Here is a 26,011-nt window from a genome sequence, read left to right as displayed (position 1 = left end):
TACATAATCTACCTCCTTCTGAACAAAACCAAAAGTCATGTTGCTATATAAAATGCAGAACTAATACGCAAGTATCTTTCAGCATGTTTTGTTATGTAAATGACACAGAATTCTAAGAAAGGCAGAAAAAAAGGCATGCTGGTCTTTCCTACAACAGTCTCAGACAAGGGGCAAATACACAGCATTACTGGAGGCCACAGGGAAATGCCTTGGCCATGAAACAGAAAAGAAAATGAAAAATAAAAACATTCCAGAGAATATAACAGACCAAACTTCCACAGTTCTCAAACCAGCAAAAAGAAATCATTCAAAACAGTTTAAAAATGAAATGGTTTTGCAGATCGTTATATTTAACCATATATTTTTTATTATTTCTTTAATTTGAAAAATTCTGACCAGCTCCAATCACTTCAAAAACTTACGTTGTTTTCAGAAAAGTATAATTTCCAAACAATAATATTCGTTCCCTGACATGAACTCCAAGAGTCATCTTTTCAACTTAGAGCCTTAGGAAAGGCTCTGCAATGAATCTTAAAGTGTTGCAGCAACAAACATGTACGCTAGTCAATTAAGATCCAGGGGTTTAAATTATATTTGCATACTCTTCTCCCAGGAATTTAAACTAAACCCAGAACAATGAGAACAATCTCTCGGCTCAGTCTAACTCCAAGATGGCAGGGCTGTGGGATACACCTCACTTCCAACCTCACCCAAGCATTGCCCTCGAATCCAGGCAGGCAGCAGGACTTCCAAGGGGGATCAGAGAGGGACAGCCTGGCACTATGGAGGTCTGCAGCTGCTAACCCAAGAAATCCTCCTTTTCTACAAGTTCAGTGCAGGATAAAAGGATCTGAATCAGGCTGAAAATCTTATCTGTTCGTTTTTTTTTTTTTCTCTCAAGAATAACTGCAAAAAGCTTTTAAAGGTCATATTCCACTCCTGTACACACAACTAAGAGCTTCATCCTATGTTAGATTAATTTAAAAAAAAAAAAAAATACATTAAGCTCCCAATGTAGAATTTGACACCACTGCTTGTGCAATCTTATCATAATATTCCATCACGCGCTTTAGGTCCCCCAATGCTGCAAGCGATACAGGAGAGCAGCCATCACCTCTTCTTCCCTGGCGGTCCTGGCAGTTCTCGTGAAGGCAGGGGCCCCACGCCGACCAGGCAGACACCACGCACTCGGACGGGCACGGCAGGTTACACAGCTGGGAGGTGGAGGGAGCAGGACCCAGGCATAGCTTCCCATCAACTGGTCTAACAACTACGAGAGAGGGGAAAAAAAAAAAAAAAAGAGGAAAAAAAGAAAAGCAGGGCTGTAACTTTGCCCCGACCAACACACGGAGTGCCGAAGTTTACTGCTGGCCTTAGCTTTCCCAAATGCAGCAAAACCCAGTACTTTTTTAGGGTCTTGTCTCCCAGAGCAAAAAGTTAATCCTCTGTTGAGCAAGGCACATAAAGTTTTATCTAAACCATCCATATTCAGCAGGCCAATTAAGACTATGCTTAATGGTAAACAGGTGCTCTAATAATAAATTCAGTGCTGATTTTCTATAATGCTGAAGCAACAAACTGGAATCCAATCACCCGCATTTATGGCCAAGGAGACCTCTTTACACCATACTGAAGAGAAAGACGTATAAGAAGAAAATCCAAAAAGCTCACGCTGCAACTGGGAGCCAGGCAGAGGCAGGTGACAAAAGCCTGAGCACGGGGGGATCTCCCCATACCCATCCCCTTCAGCGGCGCTGCCACCTCCAGATTACAGATGCAGGATCCAGACCTTTGAATTTTCTTCATCTACTTTCAATAAAATTGAGCAGAGCTCTCTGTTTCTTCTACACGGGCATATGGAGAAAGCATCTTTCCTGCCTGGGCGGTGAGACGTTTACTTGAATTGCCTGCACCCAAGACAGGCGTGGATCTCCAAACGTCTTCATCTGTGAGATGAGCCGACCCCAAACTCTGCCAAAGTACCAGTTTTATTGATACTGACAATAAATGATTCCCTTTGTATTTTCATTTATCATAAGAGATTTCTAGTTTCAATTAACTTCCCTCGCCTTTTTATTCGGGGCAGAGGGAGGAAGGAAAAGAAGGGGAAAGACTTAAATCTATCTTCTGAGTCATTATCTGATATTGCATTTTAATTACATTATGGGCTGAATTTGGCTGTCTCTTTAGATAAATCAATATCAAAGCAGTTTTTCAAAAGGCAAAGGCTTCTTTGAGTTTACTCTGCCATGGTATTACCAAGACTTCATTAATTTTTATAGCTACTGAGTTTGCTTTATCCTCATTTTTATTTTTAATGTCTATTTTTCTTTGCTTCCATGCATGGAATTGACTTGAAAAGAATTTATAAAAATATGTCCAGTATATGAGCAATCTTTCCTTTTTCTGGTATTTTACCATTTTCTTAAAAATCAATCATTTGAAAAAAACCACAACTTTTTATTTTAAACACAAGATTTCAGTGCTCAAAATCCCAATAAATTTTGATTTGCACATCCTGAAGCTGAGACTTAAGACCAATATCAGTGCTTACGATTCCAACTTATCAGAATAACAGGATTAAACAACAGATGTGATTTAATTCTAAGCTGAAAGATAATATGTTAGTAAAAAAGACCATTTTCTGAACGATTTCTGAAACACTGTAAGGCCTTTGACATGTTCATTTAGAGATTACAACAAGGTGGCATAGATCCAATTCACCTGAATGCTAACATAAACAGAACTTTTCTAGAGACCTTGCAAGTGAAGTGACAGACACAATGAGATAAATATTAGAGTTTTAAGGATAAGAGTTACTTATTTTACCAAGAAGCCTCATGCATGGCTTAACCCGTCTTTCAGCATCAAGGATTGCAAAACTACCATTTTTGGAGAGTTCACTTGAAGAAATGAAAGGCAATAAATTTGAGTGTGCATGGTCAACCCAAGGAATAAAGTCCACTCCTACTCTGCTCTCACTCAAGGCGTCGTCGTTAGCAATGGCTCTTTCCCCCTCGCTGATTTTTAGCCTGTTTCTATATTGCAATTTAACTACCTAAATGTGGAAGTCACTAGATAAAGCAGGTTGGTTCTCCTGCCTTGAAAACTAACCAGCTACAACCAGTGGTGCCGAGGGTATTTTAAATTGAGGTTGGATAAAAGAAAAACAAGAAATATTGATTACAAAAAGTTAAAGGGGCAGGTTTTCGTTGGTAGGCTGAGCCTACCAGCCATCCCAGACTCAGGGAAGACTCCTTCCTATTCTGGAGGAAAACCCTGCCTTCCTCTCCCTGCCAACCACTTCCCTGCTCCTCTTCCTCCCTCTGCCCGATGCCCTATTTAATTCTAGCACTGGGAACTCTTTTCCCAGGACCAACATCCTACTTGTCACTAGAATAAGACTGCTTGTTTACCCACTTCCTTAAGTAATGCTATAAATTCTGTAAAATGTAAATCAGAAAACACACAGACTATTCTAATCAAATATCCAAATATATTCTAGGGCTGTGCCAGGTTATACTCACTCTACACTGACCACAATCCTCCAGTGAAAGTCTTCAGGAATAAGACAAGAACAAAAAGAAACAAGCTGCATTAACAAATGCATATACAATAGCACCTTTTTCCAAAACCGGGTGGGTATAAAGAGCCACATTTTCCAGCACGATAGCCAGAGTGACTGGATGGGCCAGCTTGGTCCTTTATAAAAAAGTTGCATCCCTTCTTCAGCCATCTGTTTGACAACTCTGATTTCCATCAGTTTTATTTAAAAGCTTGATGTGATTTTCTGTTGCTGTTCTTTCATACTCTAATAAATACCTTTTTTTTTTTTTTTTAAATGAACTATAAGGTGGGTTTTTTCTGTGAATCTTTTAAATGCCAAAATTCTCAGACACACGAGCCTCCAAAAAGGCGCAGGTAGCCTGGCTGGGGGTGCACTGTTCAGGAAAAAAACTCACATTATGCCTATGATAAATGAACACAGCTGCTAGGACTCTCTTAATGTAGCAGACAGCCTTCTGATTTTGCTCAGTAATTGACTTTGTAATGGCATTTTCCTACATTCATATAGAAAAAGTGCTTTTTCTGTAATTATTTTCCTTGGAAAAATATTAGCCACTTTTTGGGGGGAAGGGGAAAGGCAGAAGCCACAGAAGAGCGAGAGGGGGAAGCAATATCTCCGATTCAAGTAGCAGCTTATTTATTACACTTGTTCGTACCTTTTAAAATCCTGTGTTCTTCCCAATCTATAGAACAAACTTGAAAAAGCAATCAAGTACTAATCTGGGAGCCTCTGAAACATTGCACATTTCTATAGCTGTTATATTGGATCTATCCTTTATAAATGCGACTACAGCTGTTCCCAGCACCAGTGTCTGCCTCGAGTTTGAATTTTACTATTTGCTGTTATTTTCAGGTTATTGCTACCAGCAGGAGATAATAAATTGCGTTCTAAAGTATCTTGTTTCCCTATATATTTTTACTGAGGTAGTGATTTGGAGGAAGAGTGGAAGAGGAAATCAGCTCTGATATGATTATTTCCATAATGTAATTTTAAGCCAATAAATACATTACCTGTGAATATAGTCATACGGACACATACTTGCAGGCATACATACCAACACTATGTAAAAAAGCATTCGTGGCCAGACAGAGAGAAATGTATAGGATGGCATTTTGGTTGCAGCAATTCCTTTCAAATTAAGTTTTTCAGCTCCTCGGGAGGTAAATAACACTTTTTTCCTGGACCTTAACTTTATTTCCCTTTTACAATGAAAAAAAAAAAAAGTATTTCTGATATTAACACCTAAATGAGACCTTTCTAAATATCACTAACATATCTGGAATACAAGTAAAGAATATCAGGACTGTCTCATATACTGGTGCAGCCATATTTTAGCTAATATTCAGTTCTCAAGGCAATACATCCAGCTGTTTACCATATCTTTTGGCAAAACTAAGCCAAATTAATGATTGCCAGGGTACAAGAAAGGGATGGCATATCTTTGTAAAAGTTCTGACTGCCTTTGCCAGGACTTATAAACCAAAGACACTTGGATCAATACAAAGGGAAATTACTTGAGAAAATCACAAAGCAATGAGTTGCGTTATAAAAAATCCTACATGAGTATAACATCATAGGGATAAAGCAGCACAACATTTCTAAGTAATTTCTCTAACCTGAAAGACTTGCTTTTACAGCAAAAACAAAAGATTAGACAAAGGAGAAGTGGTGAATGTAATTTAACTAGCCTGGAAACAGCACCAACCCTAGTCCAGTGCACCCCTCCGTTAAAAAGCCTAATGCACCCCACGCCTGATAGAAAGGGCGCCTTTATGCTTTTAAGAAGAATCAATTAGTTTTGAAGCCACAAGGCACAAAGTTGAAGTCCTATTTTCAATTAAAATCTATTTAATAGACAAGAAACAAAGTATGAATAGAAGGCTAATCACAGCATGAAAGAGGGTTAATAGCGGATTGCCAAGAGCAACAACGGTTTAATGTATTTCAGAACAATAAAGATCCTCACAATTTTATTAAAGTGGCACAGATTATTAGCACTCCGTGGAATAAGAAGTTTCCCTGTGTCCATATCCTCTGCCGTACAATGGGATCCCGATCCCAACTGGGATATTGCGCTGTTTCACTACAGCACAATTTGAAGAGATTATCAACAGAAACGGCAGATCTGGCAAAAATTCAGAGTGAACATGGGGCTTCCCACCAGCAGTCACACGGCTGAGCAGACCAGAGGCGACAAGTCACTAAGAGCGTCCAGGAAAAACAGTGGCGGCAACAGGGATGCTGGGATGCCAGTGAAGGCAATGACAGGGAGGAAAAAGGGATTCTCCAGGATGTTTGAGCCCTGTTGGCTGTTATCAGGAAAAGGCCACCAGATGCTGGAATCACTGGACAGACTGCGAGAGAGGGCGAGAGAAGCCACAAGGAAAACAGGGAAGAAAACCCAAAGGCGGGGATATACTTTGTCCAGGCATCGTAAGAGTGTGAACTTTGCCCGTCGCTAAGCTTAGTGTTCATTCAACAGGAAGGAGCACCAAGGAGCAGAAATCTGTTCTGTGAAGGCCACATCACTGCAGGAGTCCCGGTACCACGAGAAAGCACCACTGTGGATGTGTCTATGATACTGGGACGTGGTACAGGTGGCCCAAAGCTAAACTAGTGACAGGCTAAGCTGGGCCACTCATGGCACGGCCGTGCCAGCTCGGATCCCGAAAGCAGCAGGGCTGCTCCGCGCAGAGCTGGCCCGAATTCACAAGCTTGATTTACCTCGAACGTCTCCTGCTCCACGACCAGCCCAGCCACCACTGGCTTCGTTATCTCTCCCCTGTGTCCCAGTTTGTGGTGTAGCCTCGTACATACAAATCCTTTTATTTTTTCATCTGACTCAACATTATTGTTTGAGCACAATGCGGCTCCCCATCCTCATAATAACAACGGGACAAAATTACTCAGAACAAACCGCCACTGTTTTCAATAAAATTAATCCAGTTCCAGTGGCGGGAAATAATGACAAAAATATAAATGCAATTAAAATCTTAGCTTTCAAAGATAAAACCCTGAACTAAAACCTAGTATCTCATGTGAACTGACTGGGCAGCATATTATTTGCAGCATACCAAAGCCAGCTATATAAATAAAAGTATTTATAAAGGCATAAATATTTCATGGTAATATCAAATAGCTTGTTGACAAAAGAAGGCACATTCTTTACAGGGCACCTTTTAGAAGGCGCACTTCTTTAACTGTCAAAGTCTTTTTATACATTATGCTCTTCATTTTACTTTAATTAGTATCTAGACATGAAAGAACTGAAAATATTACACCTCTAAAAGACATCAGGGAAAATGTTTTTTTTTCCCTAATGGATTCAAACTAAAATTTTTGAAATACACATTTAAACACTACTGTCAAGCACTGCAACGATCTGAATAAAATAATTTCCTCTCTTGCTTCTAAAGGGTTTCCCCCAAAGAAGCCAGCTGTTACATATTTATTTTTCCATTATGTGAGTTGTATCTCGTAAATTCTGCTCAGCATTTGGTGAGCTTACAGATCAATAACTCGGCATCCCAGCAATATAAATCTGATGCAGACTTGCCTGAATATATTTTACACTTCAGAGGTGTATTTCTCATCTTTTCAAGCCAGTTCGGTCATCCCAATGACAAATAACCAGTTTGGGATGAGAGGGATCCTTAGGGGGGGTTTCTTCCACCTGAGAACATGGTTCCTGTGATTCAGGTCAACCAAGCCCCGGGCTGGATGCTCCTGTTGCTGTACCACGAGCCAGTCGAACCAAGCTTTTTTCTCACCACTTCTGACCCTCAGTTCTCTCCCGACTATGGTCCTAGTCAAGTTTTCTCATTACTAATATATTCTAACCTATTCCTTTTCAATTTCATAAACCAGACAAGGACAACAGGATTTAAACATCAAAGTCCCTAAACTCTGATTTCCATAGAGTAAATCAATCTTTTCATTCCTGCAGCTTCACCGGCATAAATTTGAAAAATAAAAAAAAACCCAGCGTGCATTTAATGTAGGGCTCATACTCCACACAGGGTTCATATTCATTCCAACAGTGCATATCCTGCGCCAACTCCTACGGGCAGCTTATCTCCATCAACGCAGTCTTTTCCCAAGAAATATGCGGGATGGTAACAGCCATAAATGACAACAACTTGCACAACCAACTTACTGTTTCTAAAGAGTCAGGCCTGGTGGCTCACAAGACAGCTAGGACCCCGGGGGATGGTGGCACGCTCAAATAGGACTCTTCCTTGGTATTTTTCTCTTCCTGAAACTACTTCCATAGTTTATTGAACAGATGCCACATGTACCAATTTGAAACACTAATCCCCCAGAAGACACGCATTGGAATATCATGATTCAGAGCAGAACAAAGAACTTGCAGAGAAAAAAAGGTGGCACCCTCATTAGGAAACAGAACGTACAGAGCAAAAAAGGCAAAAATGCATATTTTAGAGCTAAAAAAGACAAAAGGGCAGAAAGAAAGGGATGAGAATAAATATAGAATAATACAAGATATGAATGGAAGGAGTCCTCAAATTAATTTCTGAGCAACTCCAAAGAGGCACTAATTTCTGGAAAACAGAATACAGTGCCAAAACATCTCCCATATGGGAATTAAGAATAGTCTGAAAAGTTCACTCATCAGATACGAAAGGATTAGACATTTTTGTCTATCAGAAGTAGGGAAAAAGCTCAGTATTTTGTGGAAAACAAGCAAGGATAAAGGCCATAAAATTACCATTTTGAGACTCGTATAAGTAGGACTTAGATGAAAGTGCAGGGGAACACTTTCACTTTCAGACCATTTGGGGATTCTGTCAGTAAAGTGGCTTGTAAGACAAAAATACATAAGGGACTACACACAGGGATGGATCAGAAAGTAACCATTAGACCTGAAAAGATACTGGAGTATTTACTAAGTCTTGAATTGTAAACAGACTAAAGGAGGTTTTACTGCTACAGCTGGTGACACAGAAGTTTATAAAAAAAAAATCTGATGTAAGATGAACCAGGTGGAATTACATCCTAAAAATAAAGCAAAAATGGGTATAGGCTGGCAAAATATGGTGGAATAAGTAAGTTAAGAAATTATGTCTACTAACAGGTGAGGGCTGAATATCTCTCAAAGGAAAGAGGGTTATAGAAGTAATAAAGACTTCTGTAAGAAATAGTTCTGCAGGGTAAGGCTAAAAGGTATCTAAGAATAATGAAGGCACAACTACCTCACATACCTGCTACTGAAAAGCAAGATCAAATAAAAATAAATATATGGAGACAAATATGATGGAGACACTCATTAAGCAAAAAAATTGTAAACAAAACTTTAGAACCTTGTACAGGTATGAGAATTTAATGTGGATTTTCAGGTGGAAAATAACAAAGATTAAGAAGATAGGAAACTGCAATGATTTGTCAGTGAGATGGTAATAAGAGATACATTTTATTAGCCAAGTTTACTATGCTGGATAAACAATAAAGAAGATTCAAGGAAGAACAGCATTTCACAAAGGTCTTTTCAGTCCTATAATTAAAACTTAAGCAGACAGGCTCCAAAAAAACATTATAAGAAAATTCTGAAAGTGAGAGGTAAATTGGATCTCATTCAAACAAGTAAAAAAGAAAAAACGTCAAGATATATAAGGCACAAATTTTACAAAAGAATGACAGGGCAGGCAGATCCCTAGTTGGAAAGCTACAGAAAATATGGAGAGAAGAGCAATCCCAGTCACTAGGGACAGCAGGTAACTAGTTCAGAGAAGAGAGGAGATGCTTCTGGAGAACTTTATAAAGGATGCCATCCCCCAAGACTACTGATAAAGAGTTATAGTCTCCAGATAAATCCAAAAACCAAAATTTAATTAGAAAACAAAAGGATACTCCCTGGCCTTCAGGAGAGCAGGTAAAAAATTCCTGAGGAAGAAGATTAAATGTAGGAACCTCACATGCTTATTAAGTGTTTGAACACAAACACAGACACCATTCCCAGACTCTAAGAGCAATTTTAATTCCCACATTATTGGACTTATTTATTGTGATTAAGAGGAGGGCTGTATTGCCAAACAAGGAGAGGAATTTCATAAACTGATCACTGCATAATATTCTTCCACACTTTTACCAAATGTCTTTTTTCTTGTTACACTGGAGATCATTAGTGATGTTCGCCCAGATTAATTAAAATTTATTGTGGGGAAAATTTATTGTGGAAAAACACATTTCAGATAACATTTTATAAAATCAAGAGTCACAAAAAAATCTTAGCTCAATGCAGAAAAGCCCGCTTAGAAAAGAGAAGAAAATATGTGTGTCCACGTTAGCAGTGTCTGGCTTTGAAAATAAGTTGAGGATCTGCATTTCTGCTTTCTTTAGAAGAGTTTCCATATGAGTGAACAGATTTACATTAAAAAAGAGGTACAAAGAAGGGTAACCACCACTGTGTCTATAGTTTGTTCCAGACACGGGACGTCCAGGCACAGGGATCAGGGAGTATCCAGAGATGAAGGGCAGACAGGGCAGATTGGAGCTGTACCACAGGTAGCTCACTTGCATATTCTGTGCTACTTTTTGTGCAAAATTTGTCTCCTCCGTAAAAGCAACATCATTTCAAACATGTAGATTTGCTGCTTCCATCTCTGGATATCAAAAGAATAATGATAAACTTGAAGTATTAGATGACCACCTCTCTGTGAAAATTAAGCATTATAAATTTAAATATGTTAAAATTCAATGAGATACTTAAAGAAAAAACACAAGGATCTGTTTAAAGCTAATTATGTTAAAGTTCAGTCTAAATTAACAAAAGCCTAACAACTGAAGAGATGTGGATTCCTTGGACAGAACAGCTAACATTAAAAATAGTGCAGTCTCTTAACTTAGATGCCTATACATTAGCTTACCTACATAGACAGAAATACAGTTATCTGAATGATACCACACTTCACACATTTACCAAGTGCTCCCTGCCAGCTTTGTCTAGATACAAGAGTCTCAGAATGCAAGAATATTACAAAGGACTTCAAAGATTGGAAGATCTTCTGCCTCCAAATACTCATTACCCATGTGAAAAGTATGGACTTCCTCCTTAAGGCCTAAAAAATATATAACTTCACTTGCATCAAGACAGGGATTTCTCAGTTAGGTCACCTCTTGGGGGAGAAGAATATGAAATCTCATCAATGCATTTCTGAAAGTAATACCTGAGTGAAAGTTTTCCATCTTCAGTATCTTCAAGTTGGAAGTTTATAATCAAAATATAGAGAGATTTCAGCAGACTTAACCTTCTGAATAACTGATACACAGGGACTCAAGAAAACAGGGGCTCCCTTTCTAAATATACACATTTTAATAAAAGAAGAAATAGATGGGAAGACTAAGCAAATGAAAAATGGAAAAGATATCCTTGGGGGATAAAAGAGCTTTGAGCAATATGTATAAATACATCACAGATGGTACCTGTCTTCAACTCAGATTCAACATATTTTATCCAAGAATGCTGCTGGAGAGACCACAGGACAAAATCTTCTTTCACATATGTCATTGGGCCTAGGTCCAAATTCTCATTGGAAGTAACCAGAAGAATAACAACTGTGATGGATGGTAATATTCTATTAGATTCGCTTGTTTGATTCCTGAATGATTCCTTTAAGAACACTCAAGAGGTGAAGAAAAAAAAATTACTGTACTTTTGATGGTAGCAATTAGACTCTGTATTTGCTTATACATAGAAGAATTAACCTCCTCATCTCCCCATCACTGAAAAAATGGTATAATAAAATACGAGATGCCCTGGTGATGAATAAAAATATTCTACCAGTTCAGATCGCCAGAAGAGAGGCCAGAAAAAATGTCATTCCTTATTTATTCAAAGAACAAAAATTGATCAGCTAGTAAATGAGATACACTGAATATTACTGGATAGGGAGGGGTAACAGGGAAGGCCTTCCCTCTTTCTGTTTGCATGCAACTATGTTGACAGTAGCTGGGGTGCTCACTTTCTAAGGATTACTGCAAATCTGCACCACTGCCTTGGGACGGCAGTAATAATTTATACCTTGTACATTTGCTCTGCACATTTGGCTTTTTTAGTTGCCTATAAGAAAATTTTTTGTTTTTAAAAAAGAAAGGGTTAGAACTGTAAAAACAAGGAAGGGATATCCTACTGTTTTCTTTTTGTTGAGGGGAGAGCTTGCAATTTTTAAGTTGAACTGAACTTTGAACAAGGGGAAAACCTGCAGGTGATCAGACACTGGATATATAATATCAATGCTGCTACGAATTATGTTGGTGTTAAGGGTTTCGGATGCACTCCTCTAATCTTGAGTAATTCACAATACTGGAAAAGAATAAAGAAGCGTGAACGAAGTCAGTTAAAACTTGCTACTCATCAACTTGCTGTACAGTGGCTGCATGGACCGCAGAAGTGGTCAGAAAGATGAAGACAGTCAAGAAATGTTACACACTTCTCATCCACAGCACTTTTTTACTTTGAAAGCCACGTGCATCGCATACTTGTACAGAACAAGAGAGGGGGGGTTGTGTTGGGAGAGCAAGGTAGTGCCAGATGTTTGGGAGAGGTGAGGCAGCACCTGAGTAGAGATTAAAATGGGTCTGGTTTTCTATAATCTCAGAGTCTGTGTGGGATGCTAGGACACACTGGGCATCCAAGAAACATTTGCTTTGCCTTCGCAAGTAAATAAATCTAAGATATGATATTGTGATCTTATTATCTTACATCTCTGCTCAAAAACATATTCTGCAAGAGCAGTACATAGAGTAAATAAAGCAGCCTAAGATGAATTATACATCATGCATCTGTATCTACTCATTATTCTTCTAAAAGAAAAATAACTCACTTCCAGAGTCCAAAAACAGTCTGTCTGCTCAGAAGTTGTGACAATATTATTTTTGCTTTCCCCTTCAAAGAAAGATTGTGTATCAATCTGAAGCAGAGGCTAAAGCCATATCCGGAATGGAGCGTGACATCTTTCTTCATACTCTAAACCAGGACTAAAACCACAGATAAATGGATTCAGCTACCAAGGTGCTGGGCTACCTAATATACAAGAGAGGAAAAAAACTCAACTCCAAGCAAAATTTAGCTCCTTCATCCTTTGAAATCCCTCCATACAAGTACACCTACAGAACTGGCATCAGTTCACCCGGAAGGTCACAGCTCTTGGCAGTTCCTCAGGACTCTGAGGACCATGCCCTCCTGCTCCCTCCAATGCTGAGTAACACCTCCCTATGTAAGCATGGATACAATGAGGGCATCAGCTAGCCAAAGTCTACTAATGACTGCATGTTATCTTTTTTTTTCCCTCACCAGTTTCTCTTACTCAGATCTCCTTGGGCCAGACAATTCAGAACAAACCTACGCACATACCTTCCTTCAGTCGGTGCATCCCAAGTTCTACGGCGATTTGGACGCAGTAGACCTCCCGGGTTTGTATGCCACCTCCACAAAGGCCTACGTGCTTGTGATGGCGAGGGTCCTGCTGGTCAAGGAGGAGAGACACTTGGCAAGCTTTCCATTCAGAAGTCCTCCAGGCAAACCTTTGGAAATAAAAGACACCAGGTAAAACAAGTTTTTGAAAAGACTATGGGTGAGGGAATGGTACTTTATATTAGATGACAAAATACAATTGGTTTAATCTTTATAGCAGCACTTCCCAGTTCAAAACAGGGAACGTTCTGAAACATTTCGAATGTTAAATTTACAAAGGTTAAGTATTTGTTATTTGTCTGGAGTCCTTGTGTAAAATTTTTCACATAGCACTAATCTCCAAAGCGTACTGAAACACTAAATCATCCTGACAAACCCTTTGAGCAGGGTGCAAAGAAGAAACGAAGATTAAGAGGTTCGATTAAGTGCAAAAACTAGTTTTCAAACATGTGGCTCAAACCACTAAACTACCTCTCTCTGCCAAGAGCTGAACACCTCAGTCTGAAATGCTCTTAATAGCTAAAACCCTACATACACCAACAGAGCTCCAAGCCCTAGGCAGCTTTTCTACAGGTGACAGCTTTAAAAACACCTAGGGCACTACCAATTTCTTCAAGGGATTGGCTAAAGTAACTCAGTTCTCTCATTTCGGTTTCCAGAAGTTGTGATACACAGTAAGCTCTAGATAAAAATATTTTCATTCTATATTCACTTCACACCTACAGAGCACTAACGGTTTTCAGGGAAGGATAACGTTCTTGGGCACAGGTATGGGAATGCTGTACAGGCAATCGTCATTGGTATGTACCAGCTTAAATGCCAAGAAGAACTTCTTAAAACTATAGGGAAAACAGTATCGTGTATCAGCGGAAAGCAAAAATTATTTCCCCATCATTTCTGAAAATGCAGAGCATATTTCTAATACAACAGTTTTCACAGGCATAATTCATTTTGATTCACAGGTCACAGTATCAGTGGAGTAAATAAGAGCCCGAAGTCTTTCTTCAGCTTCCCAAACACAAATCTTAGGCAATATTGTTTTTATAACCAATCTGTTCACACTTCTGCTGCTTTTTCCTTTGCTCCTCTAATTTTCATAGTTTACTCCTTCCACACAATCTTTGTTGGTTTTGTGTAATGTAAACTATGTAAAATAATTTCCTTCTTTTATCCTCAAGATAAATGCTCTCTCCTCTTGCAGCAGATCCATGGTTGTTAAAACTACATATGTACATTACCTGCTGACTGATCACTGTAAGCTCAAGCGCAATGGGGCGCCTCTGCAGAAAAAGCCTTCTGCATTGTAATTCTGTGTACTCTCCATAGCAAGTATCTGTTCCTGACTACAGCTACAGCAGGGAAACATGCATCGCAAAATTATATGAAAAATAAATACATTAGCTTGCCTGAGCACGGATCAATGTTCTCTTAACTTCTTATGTTGCAAATATGGGCATAAGAATGATTTCTAGCCACAAAGCACTTATGAATTTTGTAACATACTCACAGAAAACGTTTGTGAATACTGCCAATTACTTTTAATTTACAGGTACTTTTCAGATGAGCTGTCATGCTCTCTTAAATAATATACAGTATCATGTGCAAATCTGGATACACTCACAGGGTTTATTACCAACAGAGAAAACAATAAAGAACACACTTTTCACATGACAAGCATGAAATACTTGAACTCCCACAACATATAAAGGACAGCCATGAATTTTTTCTTCTACTAGTTCCTTCTAGGAATTCCTAATCACATTTCTTGGGTCTGCAGTGTTAAATGCAACCTTCCTCTTATAATGAAGGCAATGAAAAGTGCTCTTCATCAAACACCGGGTGAAGAGGATTCCTCTTCCACACTAGTTCAGGACATTGTGTTCTTCAGGTCTACACTTTCAGAACTAGAAGCTTAAATATAGAACACACACATCTTCCCACAGCCATGGAAATAGTTGGTTTAGGGAAGTATTTCTTAAAACAATAATTGACTAAAGAAAAACTGATTATTGATATCTGGCTTAGGCAGTCAGCTGTGAACCCGGATCCTAGAGACTCATTTCCAGAGGTGCGAGCACCTGCTTCTCCTATTCAGTGTGAGCTGTGGGAGTTAACATCTATAAAAATTAGGCCATCAGTGATTAAAATTATGCAAAATAACTAAATCTGAGCTCAGAGATAATTAAAACTTCATCAGTCCCTGAATCTTAAAAAAAAAAAAAAAAATCCCTTTAGATATTTTTACAGAGTAACTGGATACTGTGCTACACTGCAGAGCAGTCTTCAATGAACAGCTACCAGGTCCTCCAGCCAGTGCCTGCTCTGCTGTGAGCAGGTTAAAGCCCCAGCCCCATCAACCCACCTTGCTTTCTTCCAGCTGGACACACCCTCAGCTGTCCAGAGTTTTCTGGTAACAAATCCTGACCCTGAGCATTAGTTGTTTAAAAGGTACACGTTTTCACAGCCATTAACAAGCCTACTACACCAGAAACCTATCCCAGGGATTGCTATCCCACTGAGTGGGAAACCTCATGCAAGACCTTTCCAGACAGACACAGCGACCTTGGACAGCTTTGTGCCAGACTCTTTGCAGGGTTTTAAGCAGTGTGGCCGATACTTGGTATTAGTTTGCCCATCTATGGACTACACTAAAGACAACAAGAATTAACATTACTTAACCAAGAAAAACTGACTGCATAATCTCTACTTAAATTTAATCATAAGCTTGTTAATAGCAATTAGTAAAGAACAGAGACTACTGGCTGGCAAACACTTGAGGGTTTTTTGTGACTTGGCAACCTCAAGCCAGTACTTGCAAATTATTAGCAATATGCACAGTGGTTTTACCACACGACTGTAATTTCAGCAATTGAACGAAGACAACCAAAGCCACCAGTGTCACTTTGGACATTCTGTTGTTAGAGCAGACCGTACCAGAGATGCACTGTACCAGCGTTAAGCTAAGGGGTCCATACCATCCAGCCCCCTTGCTCTCCGTCCCCCGAGGGTGAAGAGTGTGATAACTCAGGAAGTAGAAGGGACATTATACATTTGGATCATCAAAGAAGTTGGTCAGCTCCAGCGTACTCTTGTGATCCCTATGCCAAAACCTGGCGGTGACAACAATTTCAAATGTCAATAGATTTAACATCTCATTTTAACTCTTACCAACATCTAAGTTAGATAGGTGCAAACTCAGTATAGTTACAATCCTAGCTGTGACCCATGTCAGACCCATTATCTACAGACCTCTTACTATAGCTAAAAGAATCTCAGCCTTTCCCTTTGGCTTCCCAACAGGCTGGTTCCACTTTTTGACAATGCTGCTTGAGTTACAGGAGGTCTAGCTACTTCCAAAGACTGACAGACTCCATTGCCAATGGTCAGAGGGCTAGCTAGATAATGTCCCAAATGAGGACCTCCAGAATCCACAGACAGTTGTATCAGTCCGCTTAAGAAAATGGGCAAGCAAAAACTGCTAGTTTAGGAACAATAAAGTGCTTGGGGTATCTAGGAGGGAACCTGGCTGGTAAAGCTGAACAGCTTTCCACATCATAAGCAGTGCTCTGAATTTCCTTGCTAACAGTCAGTTGAGGAAGCAGAAGAGCAGGTCCCACGGGTTTCTGTTACTATCAAGGCAAAGCCTGCTCTCGCACTGCGACGCCTGACCGCAGCCGCAAGAGAAGCATCCGACACGAAGCTGGAGAAGCAAAGCTTCACCATGGATGGTTCCCGATCCAAGGGGAGGCAACAAAGCTGGCCAGCTGATTCAAGGCCATCGTTGCATGCCCAAGACCAGTGAAGGTCAAAGGGCTGAAGAGCAGTGTTGCTACCACTCCCAAAGCGTAACTCCAGCAGCCTACCAGCACAGTTCACTGCATTTCCTTTCAAGTCTTTCCTACTTCACACTAATGCCTTATCTTTAATTGGGACACAGAATGGGCCTCATTTACAAAGTGATACCATCACACCCATGTCCCAGCAGTAACCTCAAGCCTTTTGAAAAAATCATGTCTTAAAACTTTTCCATTTTCCATCGTTTAACTTCTGAAAAGCTTTGAATTTCCAACAAAGAAAAGAGGCTTTTTTTTCTAAATCCCTGTCCTGTAACATAGCAACCACAACCAAAATAAGAGATTTAAAGACATAATCACAATTCTGGAAAATCTATCTATTCCCAGTGAACATGAACGCTACACATCAACAATAAAAATGATGTAGTACATTGTTTTAAAACTGAGGACTCAGTGACAGCTATGCAACAAACAAGTGCTCAATATCCTTCCGATTTATAGTAACCTTTTGGTCTCTTTAGTCTATAGGACTTATGCTCTTAGCGCTTACACAAGTTTTATACCTGTATATACCCATTCACTTTAATTGAACTACCCCAAATTTATATCACAATAAAAGAAAGTAGAATCACCTCCTATGTATTTAAGTTTTTTAAGTGCTTAATCTAATCCCTTCAGAACAAATAACCAAAAGTAAAACAAAGCACAAAGCTCTGGAGTCCTACATGCAGTTAAAGTGTTTTATTTTCTTGCATTTAAACTATTGATTAAAGAAGTTATTGTAAACTTCAGCCATAAAATTAAAAGGCCTTCCCATTTAACAGCAAATTTACACTAATTGCCATGTACCTGTGATGGGACCTTTAAGTTGTAGCCTTGCCATGGCATAGAGGTAATACTTAACAGAGCAGTTTGAAGCTGAAGGTATTTTTTCCCCCTCTTGTTCCTTTTAGGAGGCTGGAACATCACTTCACCCATCTGCCCCTGCTGAGTACAATTCTACACGTGCTGCCTCTTGAGCTGCTGCTTTCCTATGTTGGTGGATGTAGTCCGCAATATGTACCTTCATTCAGTCATGGGGTGCTCCCTGTCCCTGCATTAAAAAACAGCCTCTAGAGAATCCCATTCCTTCTGCTGCTCAGAGACTTGCTCTCTTTCTGGTTTATGTCCTCACTTGTTTTCTCTGCTGTGCCTGGAACATGCTTTGGAAAATTCTTGCCCAAAGAACAAAGCTAAAGAAAAGGCTACTTGTCTTAAAATCAACCAAAAAATAGCAAAAAGCAGACTTCCAGGAACTGGGAAAGTAAATAGGACTCTCATCTTAAAAGAGTTTAAAACTGATCTGATTAGGCAAACACAAGCCAGAAAGAAAGAACGGATGGTTTGTGTTGAGACCTGACAAATGAAGGAAAGAGCCTTTTATTGCTGATACTGAATCTCCTTAAATTCATCATCTTCTTGTAAGGGGAAGAAAGAAAAGATAACTGCTTGGTAAGCCTCAGCAAAGCCACAGATGAGGTAGCATATATTTAAGGGGGGAAAAAAACATAATCTTTGTAGGTATTACACTGCAAAGAGAATATGCTCAAATAAAGAGAACAGGAGCATCAAAGTCATCTTACTTCGTAGAGATTAACACTACCTCCCTCTACGGCTGAAAGCTACTGCTTTCCAGTCTGAAGTACTTCCAGTGTCTTTGTCATCAATTCCCAAACACCATCACCAAATCACCATGCTGTAAACTATAACATGGACCGATAACATCCTTTACCAGCTGCTGACTCTTAAATAATATACTCTAAAAAGTTTGACTTCTGTTCATTAATACAAAATTCTGGCCCCCACAGCACATACTGCAACATTACAGCTTTTCACTCCTGCTCACTTCTGCAGTACTGAATGGCCAAATCCAAGCCTACTAACCAGGCGCTACTGTAAAATTCTCCTCAACACTGCATAGTGTGAGAAGGTCATAGCCTACACCCTGCATTTTGAGATATTACATCCCTAGAAATAAAAATTAACTAAATAACAATTAACTAAATACCAGAGATTTTTTTTTTTTTGCAATATTTTTAGTTAAGTGGCTCTATTATCATAGAATAGCAGGTTGGAAGGGACCTCAAGGATCATCTGGTCCAACCTTTCTAGGCAAGAGCACAGTCTATACGAGATGGCCCAGCACCCTGTCCAGCTGAGTCTTAAAAGTGTCTTATTAACCTGTAAGTCTAATGTTATTTCTCTGGGCTAGCTCATTAGGCAGTTTATCCTAGCTCACACAAATACTTCACCAGAGATGTTGCCTGAAGGACTGAAGGGGTGCAGGTATAGCAGGATGGGGAAGGTTTACGAGTTCATAGGCTCACGAAAACCAGGGCATAGCATCAATATACCAAAAGAACAACAGGTTTCCTTCTATATCAAGAGTAGCACCATGAGAAAATTATCAGCATTATGCAGATTCTCACCTTCTGGGCTCTCCTGGCTCTACACCAAGCAAGCTACAATCGTTTGCACTTTGATATGGTGCAATGTCAAGAAGTAGAAGAACTGAGCAACTAGGGACAGACACGTGTCTGTTCACTCCCTGATGAACTACCAGCCAGTCTACCCCAATCAGGTGTCACCTGCACCCACGCTCCTATACAAAATCAGCGAGACAATGTGTTAATCTATTGTCTTTGAAATTGATGTGCGTTTGGGCAGGAGCAAAAATCACTCTGTAAGAGCTTCTCGTAGGATGTAATCAAGCAACAGAATATTTTTTTTATACTTCCTCTCTGCTGCTAGCAGGGTGCATAAAAATGATCAGCATTTGATTTTGAATGAACCCAATGATACAGAGACACTTTTACAGGTTACGCCTTCCTAAGGAATGTATCTTGCAAAGGCTTTATCAAAGGTTTCGGCAGTATCTGGCAAAGCCCCAGAAACTCACGACTTGATCACTGAATAGACCTCCTGTTAAACATACTCTTTCACAGACAGGGAGATTTGTCTGCATGCATATAAAATTTCATCAATCTTGAAGCATCTTACAGTCAATCTCAGAACACGTCACATGAAAAATTAAGCAGTATCTTCTTTCCTTTGCAAAGCAAACTAGCAACCCCCTATGCTAGCCTGGCCAAGCGTAATGGCATGGATTTGCAGACCAGAAAGGCGAGATCCTCACCTTCTGCCAGAACAAAGATTGCCATAAACCAAGCAAGCACTCAGGGACTGAAAAGTTTCCCATTTCAAGAAGTACCCAGAGGGAAGCTGAGTGAAGTCCAAGCTATTACCTCTGATCAGTTCCCATTTTCCTCAAGGAGGACTGGGATATTTTTATGGGGAGATGAAGGGGAATCATTAAATCTTATGTAAAAATTACAATTTCAAAGCCAATAAAAGCACAGCCATGGAGACCTGCCCAGTCTCTGTGCAGCTGAGGAAATTTTCTGCAACAGCAATCAGTATGAAAGCCCCTTCAGAGAAGAAGAGTATCTGTTCTCAATTTTTAAAATATGAAAATATAAACTGTAGTGGGTGTAATTTAAATTTATTTCTATATATAAGTGTAATTATTGTAATAGCAATAACGATAATAGCAACAATTACAAGAATATTACTAACAATAAATAATACCACTAATCATAGTTAACAATGATCAAATCAATGATCTTTTAGACACAGCGAGAAAGCATGACATGCGACCCTCTCCACGCACAAACACTGAGCAAGGAAGATTTGCTTTGCACAAGGCAGTCACCAAACAGGGACTTCTTTACTTCTAAAAACTGGGCTAAAAGCAGTCGCTATACCTGGGGCAAGGCTGCAGCAGCTCTTTCCCTCCCGCGCTGCACGCTTCCCTCTCTTCCAGCTCCGGGCATTGCTTCCCGGCACCCACAGCCACGCTCCGCACGCTGCGGCGCCGGCTCCGAAAGCCCGGGGCGAGATCTCCCCAGCTGCAGGTCCGCGCGCAGGCGCTCCATGCGGACCACTCAGACGTTTCGCAGTCTTTAGCGATGACACAGGACCTGAAGGCCAAGGGGACAGGATCTTGTACGCACAGGCTGCAATAGGAACACAGTAAAACAACTAATGAGGTCTTGCTTAATAAATTTCTTTTCTTTTTTTTTTTTTCCCCCCTAAGCCAAACCCCGAAGAAGAAATCCATGGTCATTTGGGGTAAATCAGACGACCTGCATCAACACCAATAAAATGAAAGTAAGAGGAGCTGTAATATAGTGCACATAACGCATTTCCAGGGAGTTCTGGGTACAGTCTTGCATGCTGAGTAGTTTGCAAATAATATAATACCTCATCTATTTCAAGTTAAAACAGATGCGAAAGGCAGTATATTTGCTCCCGTGCAGTTAGAATTTCACAGTTTATCCAGGATGGAAAATAAAAGCCAAGCCCAAGAGAAATACTGCCACTGGTAACCATTCCCATCACCCCGCGCACAGGACTAGCTGTCTGCCGTCCATCCATCTGTCCAGGTGTCAGCATGTCCTACTGAGTAATTCTGCTCTTTTAAAAAATAATTAGTCACACACTAATAAGAAAGGTGTTGGTTCTGTGAGGCTGTTATCAAACAAATGCTGTCAAGCAAAGTTAGAGGGCTTGCAAACCTGACAAACCACCAGAGACCCAGGAATGCTGCAACTGCGGCTGTATTTTGGGACGCAGTTACTCCTGCTGACATTAGGACATGATCCTCATTCATTCTGTAACACATCAAGACACCACACAAAGCCCGATACAACGGAAAACCAAATTTTAAGAGCTGCCAGCTGCTGAGGTTTGGTATCAAGATACAAACTCCCAGAATAAAATTTTTAAGAGTTCCAAAGTTACAAGAGCTCTTCACAATATTGAAAAGTATGGCAAATGCAGCAAATACTTCTGGGAGAAGACAAACCTCCAGAGTAAGGTCACCATCCTTCCTCGCTCCTCCGCTTCTGTCTCAGGCAGCTGATGGCTCCCCTGCCCGGCGCGCGCTGGGAGGGACCCCCGGAGCACGGCTGCTGCTGCTCTACCTCACCCCAGCCAGAGACCCACCTAAGGGTCACCACTCATCTCCCAGAATGGGAGAAAAACTCTTCTTGCCTCTCAAAAACCTCAGATAGCTGAGGTAACAGAGCGGGAAAGGATATACCGAAAGAGGACTGAGGTACATACGAGCAGAGACATCACTGAAGCACCGCAAACGATGGGATGGGGCAAAAAAGAGATGAAACCCAGAAAAAATGAGTCACCAGGCGAAAAGGAACCAAGATTTTCTGACTTCTGCCTAGTGTTACACAGATGATGCAAATTGGCCTCTGAAATTAAGACGATACATGAACTTGGTGTGAACTCTCTCTAAATTTGTCTTCTCCAGCCTCCAGTTGCTCACAGTCAGGCTTTTGCCAACTGTAAGGAGCAAATACGTGTACACTTAAAAGGTGTGAAATCCAGAGCTGCTGCCAGGGAACCAGCCATTACCTCACTTGTTATTACTTATAGCACAGTTTGACTAACTTAACTTTCTCTAAAGAAAATAGGCTGGGGCAATCATTTCAGGATTGCAGGGCAGTCTCATAGCGGGAGCAGAAAAGATAAAGGACATTCACTCGCTTCTCCTCCAGTCTAGAAATTGGACTGGTTTTCACAAAGGTCAATAGGAATATTCCCACTGATACCTGATCAAGTTTGACTAGACCCTCAACTACCAGCAAAATACAGCATTTAGTGACTTACATTTATACTTCAAACTAAAAAAGAAAAAAAAAGTAACAACTTTTTGTCTCAGTTTCTTCACCCAGAATAAAACTCATTAATCTCACAGGTGCTGCGAGGATGAATTTACTGAGGTTGATTTTAACAACTTCATAAAGTAGGAACAGCCTGTGACATAGCCCCCTCGAAATAAAATTATTTTTGCTTAGAACTCAGAAAGATTTCTCATGCCTCTATTACATGTCAACCGCAACTGATTGCAAAGCTGTCTCTGGTACATAGCGTCAATACTATTGAACCAAGGACTGAAAAGTAATAATCATTATATCTGTACTTACTTACTCAGGGATTTTGAGTCTTGTCTGGAACATTAGGTTAGGTGCAGTCACATGAATGGTAACTTTATTTCCCTTTTAATACTTTTTCAACGCTTATCAGGTGAGCCACCCATGCCACAACATTAACAAGAATTCCTGATTTTGAGTAAATAAAATAGTAGCACATACATATCACTGTCCTAACTGATTGTACTAGAAAACTAGAGTTTACCTAAGAACACAGCATGGAGCGTAACTGACCTCACGTTTTAAAGTGATCAAAACTTCGCATTCAGGTACCAGTATGAAAACCCAAATCCATTTTTGGGGTTGCACCACTGCAAAGGAGATTTAAGTCTGGCCTGATCTTTACTGAAATTCCAAACAATACGAAGCCTTTAAAAATCTGCTTTGGGGTCTTTAAAATTAATATTGCTAGCCCCAATTCTTAGTGAGACGATACCTACAATACCTCTCCTAATGGATTCAAACCTATGCCGATGCTCTGGACGTAAAAGACATCTCTGCCCAGCTATTATCCTTGCTATTTGCAAAAGCCTTTGAAGTATGCAAAGACTGAATAGCTGCTTCTTTCCCTGAAAATCCCTCTACTGCTCCTATTACAAAACGCTAAAGAGATAACTTCATTGACCTTAAGGTGAACAAGATGTGGAGCTGGCAATTTCCATCCTTCTGCTCGAGCAGCTGTTTTTGAGGGAGAATTACATGCATCTGCCTAACAGAAAGCAAATCTACCTTATACCTACTCATTCAGAGCCTCAAAGTCAAATTAATTGTGACACTGAGCAACACAAAGATAAATGTAAAAACATACTTTCGCATTAAATTCAGACACAGTCTTTCATGTTGCAATGTATTTGGGACAAACGAATACAGATAAAGCCCAGACGTGCGAGACACTTGCTGATCTGAGGCTGCAAGCCAGATGTGTATTTGCGCTGCTGTGGCTGTATCCAAACTCCAGGGAGAGGAAGGAGCTCTTGGGGATGGGAGATACCACATAAGCCTCGTTTTTAAACTAACTTTCCACATATTAATTTATCAGGTTAGATCTTGCTCTTGGGAGTCAGTCTAGTAACTGTGATGTAGTAGGGTACTTATGCGATTGATGCTTTTATCTACGTTACACGCTTGGATTGATACCGTAAAGCTACAGGAATTGTTTCACAACGTACCTTACGTTGCCTGCGGTGCAAGATGGATCCGTTAGTTAGCAGACAACAGCAGCGTGAAGCCTAACTCACTCAAGTGGCAGAGAGACCTTTTACTCCCTTGTGCACTGAAGGGGAATAAACCACATATCAAAAAAAAAAAAAAAAAAAACAAAAAAAAAAAAAAAAACACAAAAAAAAACCCAAAAAAAAAACCCGAACAGTAAACCAAAGGGAACCTACTCATTTTACACTTGCGTAGTCCTGGAGCTACAAGCAGAAAAGCAGGACGAGGAGGAGGAGAAGCTGCCCCACGTACCACTGATACTGTGGAGCTCCATGTCCCCCATGACTGTGCAACTGCAGGCTGCTGCCAACGGCGGAGCACTGCTCTTCTCCTCCACCTCCAGCCAGACTCTCCCCCACCAGGTACAGTAATTGTGCAGCCCCAGGCTGAACCACACCACTTTTCTGTTCTGGACAAAAAGTAACTCACCAAAAAATCGTAAATTTTCCAACAGCTCAGTGCATCTGTGCTACATGCCTTACAGACACAGTCATCACATCCACTGCAAGGAAATGAGTGGAAACATGGCTATCAGCAGCAAAAAGGAGCGAGACCGTCCAGGAGCAGTGCATCATTGAATCAGGTTGGGCACAGCACAGAAATTATCCCTGGTTTCCTTTCCCAACTGTATCAATGCATTCAGAATGAAAGGTGAATGCATTTCCTTACGTTAGAGGATGAGACAGGTGGTTATTGTCGAACCTTTTATAAGGGAAGGATCATCTCCAAAACAATCTGATGCATTAAGAAGCCATCACCATGCCCATGCTGCTGGTACAGAAGGCAGCACCAGGAGGACAGGGTACCACTTCAGCAGCCAGGCTCTTCCCTGGTAGCTCCGGAACGCTCCTGAGAAGTGTCAAGCCTGACCAGGTGTCCTGGTTTTGGCTGGGATAGAGTTAATTTTCCTCCTAGTAGCAGGTATTGTGCTGTGTTTTGGATTTAGGATGAGAATAATGTTGATAACACACTGATGTTTCAGTTGTTGCTAAGCAGTGCTTACACCAGTCAAGGACTTTTCAGCTTCCCATGCTCTGCCCGGTGCACAAGAAGCTGGGAGGGGGCACAGCCAGGACAGCTGGCCCAGACTGGCCCAAGGGCTGTGCCATACCCTATGGCGTCATGCCCAGTATAGAAACTGGGGGAGTTGGCAGGGGGCAGCGATCGCTGCTCGGGGACGGGCTGGGCATCGGTCAGCGGGTGGTGAGCAACTGCATTGTGCATCACTCACTTTGTATGTTCTTTTATCATTAGTATTACCATTTTTTCTTCCTCTGCTGTCCTACCAAACTGTCTTTATCTCAACCCACGGGTTTTACTTTTTTCCCCCCCCGATTCTCTCCCCCGTCCCACCGGGGGTAAGGGCAGGCGGAGGGTGAGCGAGCGGCTATGTGGTGCTTAGCTGCTGACTGGGGATAAACCACAACACCAAGGAACACATGCCCAAATCCATGCGCTGCAGAGCAAGAAAATCATGAAGTGAGCTAAGCTACACTGGCAACAACGCATCTTGATTTTTTCCCTTTTTCTAACATCGTCTCCTATTCTGTAATCAATGACCCAGCCTTACAGGCTGCTGGAATAAACGCTACCTGCTCTTTGCACTTGGCTAATAATATTAGGGTCTCATAACAGACACAGCCTTGCCATGTTTCTAACAGCATCCAAATACTTTTTACCATTGGGACACCGGCAATCAATGTTAACAGGCATACTTTCAAGGATTCATAATATATTTTAGGGTTCTCAAGGGCTGCCAGGGCTATTTTGGATACTGGCAATGCCATATATTCAATCTGTGCAGCAGAGGCTTCTTTGGCAGAAGAAACACCAGCCCCTTCTGCACCAGGGTGGTAGGGAAGACGGGGAATATTTGCCTGCCATACAACTGACCAAAGGGAAAGGGAGCTGGGAGACCTGTAACCCAAACAAACACAGGGCTTTGGTGTCTAAGATG

At 40.7% G+C, this 26,011-nt stretch overlaps 1 protein-coding gene across 1 annotated transcript in view; it reads right to left on the bottom strand.

Annotated features, from left to right (window-relative positions):
• THSD7B (thrombospondin type 1 domain containing 7B) overlaps positions 1-26,011 on the bottom strand; it is a gene marked incomplete at its 3' end in the record, with an annotated part of 273,337 nt that overhangs the window by 184,140 nt on the left and 63,186 nt on the right. The window contains exons 4-6 of the mRNA XM_082312579.1: positions 20,596-20,847; positions 12,939-13,108; positions 1,115-1,270 (exon numbers count right to left, since the gene is read on the bottom strand). Coding sequence (XP_082168705.1) covers positions 1,115-1,270; positions 12,939-13,108; positions 20,596-20,847 — 578 coding nt within the window. The remainder of the gene's footprint in view (positions 1-1,114; positions 1,271-12,938; positions 13,109-20,595; positions 20,848-26,011) is intronic.

Source organism: Platalea leucorodia (assembly GCF_965183815.1).
Source record: "Platalea leucorodia genome assembly, chromosome: 5".
NCBI lineage: Eukaryota > Metazoa > Chordata > Aves > Pelecaniformes > Threskiornithidae > Platalea > Platalea leucorodia.
The sequence above is the reverse complement of the archived record's forward strand: the minus strand, read 5'-3'. Positions and strand labels throughout refer to the sequence as shown.